The sequence below is a fragment of the Myotis lucifugus genome, unplaced genomic scaffold (assembly GCF_000147115.1).
Source record: "Myotis lucifugus unplaced genomic scaffold, Myoluc2.0 scaffold_100, whole genome shotgun sequence".
Classification (NCBI taxonomy): domain Eukaryota; kingdom Metazoa; phylum Chordata; class Mammalia; order Chiroptera; family Vespertilionidae; genus Myotis; species Myotis lucifugus.
Window position 1 is genome coordinate 4,431,467 of NW_005871148.1, and position 9,934 is coordinate 4,441,400.

At 52.6% G+C, this 9,934-nt stretch overlaps 1 protein-coding gene across 2 annotated transcripts in view; it reads left to right on the plus strand.

The window, feature by feature from the left end:
• The first annotated feature begins 894 nt into the window (after window positions 1–894).
• The window catches only part of ICAM2 (intercellular adhesion molecule 2), a 9,806-nt gene continuing 766 nt past the window's right edge, over window positions 895–9,934 (plus strand). Inside the window, exons 1-5 of one of the 2 annotated variants that reach the window (XM_023757008.1) lie at window positions 895–1,258; window positions 4,901–5,038; window positions 5,816–5,912; window positions 7,654–7,920; window positions 8,967–9,287. In XM_023757008.1, the coding sequence (XP_023612776.1) occupies window positions 5,840–5,912; window positions 7,654–7,920; window positions 8,967–9,287 (661 nt within the window). In that variant the 5' untranslated portion in view covers window positions 895–1,258; window positions 4,901–5,038; window positions 5,816–5,839. The remainder of the gene's footprint in view (window positions 1,259–4,900; window positions 5,039–5,815; window positions 5,913–7,653; window positions 7,921–8,966; window positions 9,288–9,934) is intronic. The other variant, XM_006092453.3, reaches the window with a different exon arrangement.

Genomic DNA, 9,934 nt, shown 5'->3' on the forward strand with positions numbered 1-9,934 from the left:
TCACTCTGCTAGGGTAGTTTTTTGTTTGTTTGTTTTTGTGAGTTTTTTATTGCTAGGCGAGGTGGCAGGTGTGACGTGATCTGAGAAAGCGATGGTTCTTGGTCACAGACAGGTTTTGGTGGTGGGGCATGTCTATCCCAGGGAAGACCCAACTCTGTGATGTTGACTAGCTTCCTGCAGGGGCAACAGGTGGTTCACCCTGGAACTCTATCATTCATCAAAGGCCCCAAGTAGTGCAGACACTGCACCTCAAAAGAGAGAAGAAAATGGTATGGCCGTTCCTCAAAAAAATTAAACAGAACTACCATGTGACCCAGCAATCTCTCTTCTGGGTATGAACCCCAAAGAGTCAAAAGCAGGGAGTTGAGGAGAGATTTGTTCACCCACATTCATTGCAGCATTATTCACCACAGCCAGAAGGCGGGAGCAACCCAAGTGTCCATCGACGGATGAGTAGAGACACAAATGTGGTCTATCCACACAGTGGAATATTATGCAGCTTTAAAAAGGAAGGTAATTCTGTCCCGGCCGGGCAGCTCAGTGGGTTAGAGCATCGTCCCTATATGCCAAGGTTGTGGGTTCAATTCCCAGTCAGGGCACATACATGAATGCGTGGATGAGTGGAACAACAAATCGATGTTTCTCTCTCTAATCAAAAGTTTTTTATTTTAATTAAAAATTTTTGAAAAGGAAGGTAATTCTGACATGTGCCACAGCATGGATGAACCTTGAGGACATTGCGCTCAGTGCAACAAACAGTCAGAAAAGGACAAAGATCCCCCTGATATGCGGTCCCTAGAGTCGTCAAATTCATAGAAACAGAAAGTAAAACTGGTTGCCAGGGCCTGGGGGGAGGGGTGGCTGGGGAATGTAGTGCTTCTCGGGGAAGAGTTCCAGTCTGGGAAGATGGGAAAGTTCTGGAGATGGGTGGTGGTGACGGTGGCACAGCGTGTGACAGTACTGAATGCCTCAGAACCGTACACCAGGAAAGGTTAACGTGCTGACATCGTTGGCTGTGTGTGTTTTAACCACCGTTTGTTTTTTTTCAGGGGGGAGCGGACGGAAAGCGATGAGAACCAGGCACAGGAAGCACGTGACTTCTGGGTAGAAAGAAGGAAGAAACCTGAATTAACACGTCAGACCCCAAGACACCAGGGCACCCAGCGGCAGCATCTCATGCAGCTTCCACCTCTCGGGGTGTGCTGGACCCCTGGCCACCACTCCTTCCCCATCACTCACTCCATCCAGCAGATGACAGGTAAGGCCACGCTTCTCTCCCTTGGCAGAGTGGAAAGGATTTGGGATGGAGCATCAAAGCCTGAGTTTCAATCCCTCCCCCTCCCTGGACCTTCATCCCCTCTCCTCCCTCCACACACACGCACACACACACACACACACACACACACACACACACACTCCAAGCGCGGGGTTGGGGGAGGAGGCTGGAGATTGCAGAGGCCCCCAGCTCCACGGAGCTCCTGTCTGCTCTCTGAGTTCATGAACCGCGCTTTGTGGTAGTTTCCTGTTTTTGTTCTCTTGCTTCCTCTCCTGCTCTGTCCCGGTGACAGATTTAGAGCTGCGGGGCTGCCTTCTGGTCCAGGGGCCCAGATGGGTATGCCCTGGGCCCTCTGAGCTGGGCCGGAGCCTGGGAAGGGACAGTCCCCAACCTCTGGGGCTTGCATCTGGGGTTCATGATGAATCCCAGTGAAATCCTCCCTCCGTGAGAGGGGACTTCCCTCCCATTCCCCTAGACCAGTGGTTCTCAACCTTCCTAACGCCGCGACCCTTTAATATAGTTCCTCATGTTGTGGTGACCCCAACCATAAAATTATTTTCGTTGCTACTTCATAACTGTAATTTTGCTACCGTTATGAATCGTCATGTAAATATCTGATATGCAGGATGTATTTTCATTGTTACAAATTGAACATAATTAAAGCATAGTGATTAATCACAAAAGCAATATGTAATTATATATGTGTTTTCCGATGGTCTTAGGTGACCCCTGTGAAAGGGTCGTTCGACCCCCAAATGGGTCGCGACCCACAGGTTGAGAACCGCTGCCATAGAGCCTCCTCTTCTGTCTAACACGTGGGAATTTCTCTTTTCTCCTGGCATCCTTTTAGTAACATTTAATGTGTGGCACATAACGTAACATATATAGCACGCATGTACATTCTATACAGCAGGGTAGTATGGACAGGCCTGAACCCAACACTCAACACAGGCATGAAATGTTCCTAAATCCTGCATCTACCTGTGCGTTCCTCGCTCCCACCCAGATGTAGCCACCCTCCTGATGTTCTTATTGCTTTATCACATATGCATGCCTATTCTATTTTATTTCATACTTCTTGGCACAAATTATTTGTAGACATTTTTAATTGTGGTAAAATTCACATAACACAAAATGTACCATCTTAACCATTTTTCCATTTTTAGTGTGCTTCTTTATCCGTAGTTGAGACACGTGTATTAAAATATCTCGCTATGCTGGTGGTTTGATCTCTTTGTAGTTTTTTCAAGATAGGTGCTTATACATGTAGAACTATGAATTGATCCTTTAATTTAGGCACCCATTTTATCCCTTATCAATATCTTTGTACTAAAAGTCCTCTTTGCCTGATAGCAATAGTTGGTTGTGGTAAGTACATGCATGTTTTCTTGTAACCAACCTCGAGTTTTCTCATACAAAACGGAAACTCTACCCGTCAAACAACTCCCCAGGCCCCGGCAATCACCATTCTGCTTTCTTTTTCTGTGAATTTGTAACGTCTTCTTTTTTGAAATATATTTTTATTGATTTGAGAGAGGAAGGGAGAGGGAGAGAAAGATAGAAACATCAAGGATGAGAGAGAATCATCGATTGGCTGCCTTCTGCACACCCCACGCCCCACACCCCACACTGGGGATCGAGCCCCCAACCCGGGTATGTACCCTGACCAGGAATTGAACCATGATCTCCTGATTTATAGGTTGATGCTCAACCGAGAGGCATGCCGCTGGGCTGGAACATCTTCTTTTTAATCTTATAATGATCCTGTTTTCGTTCCTAATAATGGTTACTTGTGCCTTCTTTTGTTTATGAATAGATGTGCCCATTCTCTTCGTTTTCTCAAGAACTGATTTTTGGCTTTATCCATCCTGTCTACTTTGTTTTCTAGTGTATTGATTTCTGCTCATTATTCTCGTTGAGTTTACTTTTGGGTTTACTTTGTTTTTTCCTTTTCTAATTTCTTGACTACTTACTTAAATTGGATGTGTATTTCAGACTATTTTCTAGTACAAGCATCGAGGCTATAACTCTCCCTCTAAGTACCATGTTTGATGCATCCCATAAAGTGTAATATATGTTTTTTCATTACTGTTCAATTCTAAATCTTTTTAAATGTGTTCTTACTCTTTTTTTCCTTTGATCCATGGGTTATTTAGGGCATGTTTTTACATTACCAAATATATGAAATTTTAAAACTAACCTTTTAAAAAAATTGTATTCTCTGATTTATAGGTACCTATCAAGCTTTTAAACTGTGTTTCAGCTCTTCTATTCATTTACTGGGTTGTTGTTTTTTTTGGTCTGCTTCATTATTCATAGTTGAAAGAAGTGTATTAAAACCTCTTGCTTTGATGGTGGTGTTATCTCTTTGTAGTTCTTTGAAGCTAGATACTTACAAGTTTAGAACTATCCTAACTTCCTGGTGAACTGACCTTTTCATTTAGGCACTTACCCTGTTCCTAGTAAGTATTTTTATCGTAAAAGTCCCCTATGTCCGATATCAGCGCAGCTTTCCTGGCTTTCTCCTGGTTACTGTTTGCCGGGGCTGTCTTTTTCCACCCTCTGACTTTCAACCATTCCATACTCCTGTGTCAAGATCCGGGTCACGCCCATTTGCTAGTCACATGGAAAACTGTGGTTTCCAAGGGAACCAGCCTGAATCACATTAAAAATCTGAGGATTTGTAAAGATCCTGGGACCCTGGTTGTCCCTGTTTATTGCCCAGCTGTAGCCTGGGGGGCAGCAGAGACATCTCCAGAAGGAGAAAGATAGGCTAAGTGGGCCCACCAGAAAGGTCCTCTGGGTTGTTTATCAAGACTGTCTCTCATTCATTTGCTAATCCACCCATCCATCCATCTACTGACTGAGCAGTTATTAAGACCTGCTGTGTGCCAGGCAGTGTCACTTCCTGGTGGCTGTAGCTTCTGCCCTCATGGATGGAAAGGCCAGTGGGGAGGGAGGGGAGACTGACATGTCAGCTCTCAGAATGCAGTACACATGTCCAACAAGCCATGGGCACAGGCCTGGTCTGCCCCAACGGTGACTCAGTCTCCCCATCTGTAAGATGGGGGCAGTAACAGTACCTACCTCGTAGAGTTGGGGATTAATCAGTTAATGTTTGTGGAGTGCTTGTGACCTGCAGTCAGTAAATGTTCACTTTATTGTATTACTGTTGTGATTATTTTTGTAGTTATTGTTATTATTATTATTCGGACCCAGTGGAGACCACAGCAGGGCCCATTGTCTGGTCCCCTGGGGTGCCCCCTCAGCCTCTAGCTTGGATTGGGGGAGTGTTTCCTGCAGCCGCACCGTGGACTGGAGTTCAGTTCCACTCTCTTCTTCATCTTCTCTCTGTATCATTCCGAGGCCCAGCGAGCAGCCTGTCGCGGGCTTCCCCAGGTCCCTGCTGACAAGGGCTGCCCTTGACAGCCACATACAATAGTAACAGCAGCCAAAGAGAAGGGCATGGCCTCTCCTGCCCTCCCAACTCAGAAACGAGGTTTGGCCCGAGCCCTGAAAAAGCTGGGGCATCCCTTTGGCAAGGCCCCTTCTTGGGGGGGGGGGGGGGCGGGGAAGGAGGGGCTGAGAAAGCAAGGAAGCCCGCTGCTGTCCTGTCTCTCCCAGGCCAGCTGGCCCCCGGGCCTCCTGGCCGCAGCTGAAGCAAGAAGGCTGGATGTGTCAGGACCAAAGCCTCCTGGCAAGACCCTCCCCACCATCGGACTCCCCCTCACCCGCTCACTGCGTCTGAGGATCCCGCAACAGGTGACAAAGCCTCCAGGAAACACACTGCAGCTTGTCAGACCCTAACCCCGACCTCCGCTCCCCACCTGGATGGGGAGGGGAGACCCCACAAGCCAGGTCTGGAAATGGAGGCTGAGGATTTGGGCTACAGTCGGACTGATCCCATAACCTCTGTTTGTGCCTGGCCTGCTGGGGGCTGGGACATTTCCTGAGGCTCTGGGCCTCAGGCTGTCCCTGTATCAGCTGGGTAGGGACAGGTCCAGGTTGAAAGCTATACGGGTATGAGGTCTCAGTAGATTTGTGCTGGGCTGTTAGCTGGAAGCCTCCAAGTCCCACCCGCGTTTCCCTAGAAAAGCCCAGCTCTTTATCTGCGTTGCTAGGGTGACCCTGTTCTGGACAGGTCCTGACTTAGGGTATTTTCTTCCCAGAGGGGACCCCAACAGTGCGTCCTGTGAGACTTGGGGCTTGTAGTCACCCCTGTCTTCTGTGCCCACACATCGCGCCAGAATCCTGAGTGCACGCACATCACGCACACACGTGTACCTGCTTGCCCACGTGTGGGCACTCGTCACCTCTAAACTGAGCATGCCCAAGGGTCAAGCTGTGGCCCCGCTTAGCAGCAGCTTCCGCCTTCTTCTGCCTGGACTCTTGCAGCCCAGGCGGAGGAAGCCGCCTTCCACGTGGCTTCCCAAGAACCGCTCAGATAATGAGAGGAAATGCAGTCACCAGCTTACAAAAGGCTGGCGGTTCCGCCGCGACTCCAGGCCACCACTCCCTGACCCCACTCTGTCTCTGCAGGCCCCCTCGGCTGCCAGCCCGTGGATGCCATCTGAGATGTCCCCTTTCTGTTGCTGGGGCCTGCCCGCAGCTCTTCTCGCTCTGCTCTTCTGCCCAGGTGAGCCCGTGCCTGGGGTTCCTGACTGCGCCTGTGCCAGCCCAGAGGGTGGGCTGCCTGCTCCCCCGGCTTTAGGGGCGGGGTGCTAACCCTGAAGTCCCGGAGGCCTTGACATAGTGGCCCCAGCCATGGGCACAGGATGCTATGGACACCTGGGCAGCAGGTGAGGGTCCTGGCCTTGGGGACACCAGGTTGAATAGCCCACAGCTTCATGGTGTGGATGTGGCAGGTCATGGAGACTAAATGGTGGGCTGAGTAGGGGCCTCAGGAGGTGAAGGATGCTGGGGTTCAAGAGAAGGTGAAGGCATGCCCGGCCTAGCTGGTCTTCAGATGCGGCCTAGGGGACAGAAGAGGGCAGCAGAGGGCCTCACCTTCTGGCTAGCCTCAGAGCGAAAGTGAAAGCCTGCCAGTGGGTCAAGGGGACGGTGAGGGAAAATACCACCAGGTGCCACGCACCCCGTTTTGCACAACCTGCCAGATGCTTTTGAAGTGCTATCTCATTGAACCTTCACAACAGCTTTGGGAAAGGAATTACTAGCCCATTTCACAGATGAAGAAACGGAGGCTCAGAGAGAACAAGCACCCTGCCGAGCTGGCACACGGTGAACTCGGGATTCAAACCCAGCTCTATGTACCTGCAAAGCCCGTCTCTTGCCACTTCATTATGTCCTACCATCTGGGGGCTGCGTGGGGGCATGTGGGCATGGTGCTAGCACAGGACCCAGGCTGGGCCCAGCTGGTTGGGATCGAGGACCTTCCTGGTCGTTGCTGAGAGAGAGGTGAGTGCTGAGGGCTCAGTCTCCATGCATCAAATGCTTCCTGAGTCTGTCACACACAAGACAGTGGGGGACAGGGTCCTGCCTTCTAGAAGCTCCAAAATGGCGAAGGGAGAGTGCGTAGGAGTGTGAATCACTGGGACAATCCCGGGCCATGGGCAGGGTGGTCCCATTTCCTTTCTGACCTCGCTTCCCCTGCATTTTTCCTCGCTGAGCTAGAGCATCCTGACACCTCGGTCTTCCGCAGGCAGACACAGCACACCCACTCCCGACCCAGGGCGTCTCCTAGAAATACTCCTCCAGATATCGGCAGGGCTCACCCCCACCTCCCTCATGTCTTTGTTCAGATGTTGTTATTTCGCTGAGGCCTGTGCTAAAGTGCCCCTCCCTCCCCACATACACATACACCCCCCTGTTTCCTTTCCCAGGCGCTTACCACCATCCAATGGGCTGGATGTTTGTTTATTGTTGTCTGTTTTCTTCACTAGAATGTGAGCTCTGTAAAGGCAGGATTTGGTCTGCTCTGTTCACTCCCGCAGAGCCCAGAACAGTACCGGGCACAAAGCGGGCGTTCAAAAAGTATTTGAGGAAGAAAGGAGAGGAGGGAGGGATGGATTGAACCCTGGGCCACAGGAGCTCCGAAGACACCGTCCACCTCCATTCAGAGAGGCCTTGGTGGAGGAGGGAGGGCACACTGGGGCTGGGCCTTGAAGGTGGAATGGAGTCCCCCTCCGTGGAGAGAGAAGCACGTGAGGAAGACGAATCTGCCTGGAGGTGACAGGCTGGAGGAGGGGCACCCAGAGGCAGGGAGACAGCCCACGAGGCCTGAACAAGGGTCAAGGGTCTAGGAGCAGAGGGACCATCCCTGGCCTTTCTTCTTTGGCCCCGCCCCCTCGATCAGGGTGGGCAGCTCCACTGGGCCGGACAGCGGGGACATCTGCTGCCCAGAGTTTCTGGTCTTCCAGGGTCTGGCGAGGAGGCGTTCGAGGTATACGTGTCGCCAGAGCAGCTGGTGGTGAAGCACGGAGAGTACTCTGAGATCAACTGCAGCACCAGCTGTCTGCAGCCCACTGTCAGCGGTTTGGAGACCACCCTAAGCAAGATTCTGCTGGAGAAGCAGCCTCAGTGGGAGCTCTACAGGGTCTTCAACATCTCCAAGGACACGGTCGTATATTGCCACTTCACCTGCTCTGGGAAGCAGCTGCAGAGGAATGCCAGCATCACCATGTTCTGTGAGTGCCTCTCACACGGCCCTCCTCCCCCAGCGCCGAGCCTGCTCCTGGTGCTCTGCTCCTCCCGGGCTCCTGGGGTGACAAGGAGCAGGACCGAGGCCCTGGGCTCAGAGTCTGCTCCCACCCTTCGCTGGCCTCCGTGGGCCTGTGGCAACCCCGCCTTTGAGGCTTGCTCAGAAGAGGGCGATCGCAGTGCTCACAGCCTCCTCCCCGCTCAGCAGCAGCCCCGTCCGGGGGACACCCCGTATCCCATGACAAGTGGTGGGGGCACCATCGGGAGGGCTGCATGCTCTCCAGGGGAGGTTGAGGAGTCCCCGGGTGCTTTTCTCTTCCCTTGAGGGCCCTCGGCAAATGTGGGACCATCACACACACACCTGCCCATGGCCACGGAGGCCCGGAGAGGCCGGGATTCTTCCAACATGTCGGCACTAAGGGTGCTGCTGGGATCCTCCCCATTAATGGATCAAATAAATGATGCCCTCGATCCAACATAGTATCCTGGTGTGATTGGGGTGAGATGTCTGGCTCAGAGGGAAATGCAGGCCGCACCCAGGGCTCCGTTGGATAAGGGATTGAGGGGGCTGTGAACCTGACCCTAGAGGATGAAGGCAGGTCTGACTTTGGCCCCCACCTGTTAAGTGAGAACTCACAGCTCATGCCCAGTTCCAGTGAGCGCTCCCTTCTAAGTCTCTCTGAACATAATTGCCCAACTGTTTAGTTTTTAAAATTCTGGAGAGGAAGGAGACAGATGCAAACATGTACATCTCTCTAGTTGGCTGCACAGTCTCTGACCCTCTCTTTGGAGACACCTAACCACCTCCATTCTTGTCCATGGCAGAACCCATCACGTTCGTAAAACTACCACCCGGCACACCCTTCACCCTGAACGGCCTCCTTCTTCCTCTCTCACACTCTGGAGCAGGCCAGGCTCCAGCCCCCACAAGTCCAGCTGGGGACCTGAGCACACGGTGCTGATAGGGGGTGCTCTTGGCTGGGTGGGCCCGCTGGGACCGTGCCCCCAACCTCCCCCACTTTCTCCCCTGCAGACCCCCCAGAGCCAGTGCTGCTGAAGCTGCAGCCCACTTGGGTGACTGTGGGCAAAGTCTTCACCATGGAGTGCAGGGTGCCGGCGGTGGCACCCCTTGAGAACCTCACCCTCACCTTGCTCCGTGGCCAGGAGCCCCTGCACGTGCAGAGATTTGAGGGGGCAACAGCTGCCCCCCAAGAAGCCATGATCACACACAACAGCACGGCTCACAAGGAAGACGGTCGCCACAACTTCTCCTGCCGGGCCGAGCTGGACCTGCAGCCTCGTGGTGGGGGTTTGATCCAGAGAACCTCAGAGCCTCAGGTGCTTGAGATCCATGGTGAGGAGGAGGCCCCCGCCTGCCCCGGAGAGGGGGGGAGGACAGGGCATTCACGTTAGGCCCTGAGGGAAGTCAGAACCTCAGCCCACTCTCTGCCAGCTCGGGGGGTAGGCAACAGGGGCCCCACACTGGGTCCTGCGAGGGGTCCCTCCTCCCTGAAGCTCTCTCCAAGCCCCAGCGTGGACCTGGACTAGTTGCTTGGCCGTTAGTGAGCTGTGTGACCTTGATCAAGTCAACCTCCTCTCTCTGGCTCCTCTCTACAATGAGAAGTTTGACCTAACTGACCCCTCAGGTCTTCTAGAACTCCACTGTTCTTTGATTCTTTTTGTTATTGTTAATCCTCACCTGAGGATATTTTCCAATGATTTTAGAAAGAGTGGGAGAGAGGGAGGGAAGGGGACAGAGAGAGAGAAACATTGATGTGAGAGAGACACATTTATTGGTTGCCTCCCGCGCATACACCCCGATCCGACCGGGAATCAAACCCACGACCCTTCCCTGCTCACCGACACCAGCCAGGGCGGTTCTGTGACTCTTGATGGCAGGTGTTCCCTGTCTTTAGCGAGTTTGGTAGAAACTCACTCGGCTCTGCCCAGGGAGGGGTTGGCGTGCCCTGTCCAGACCATGGTGCCCAGAGCCCACAGGCT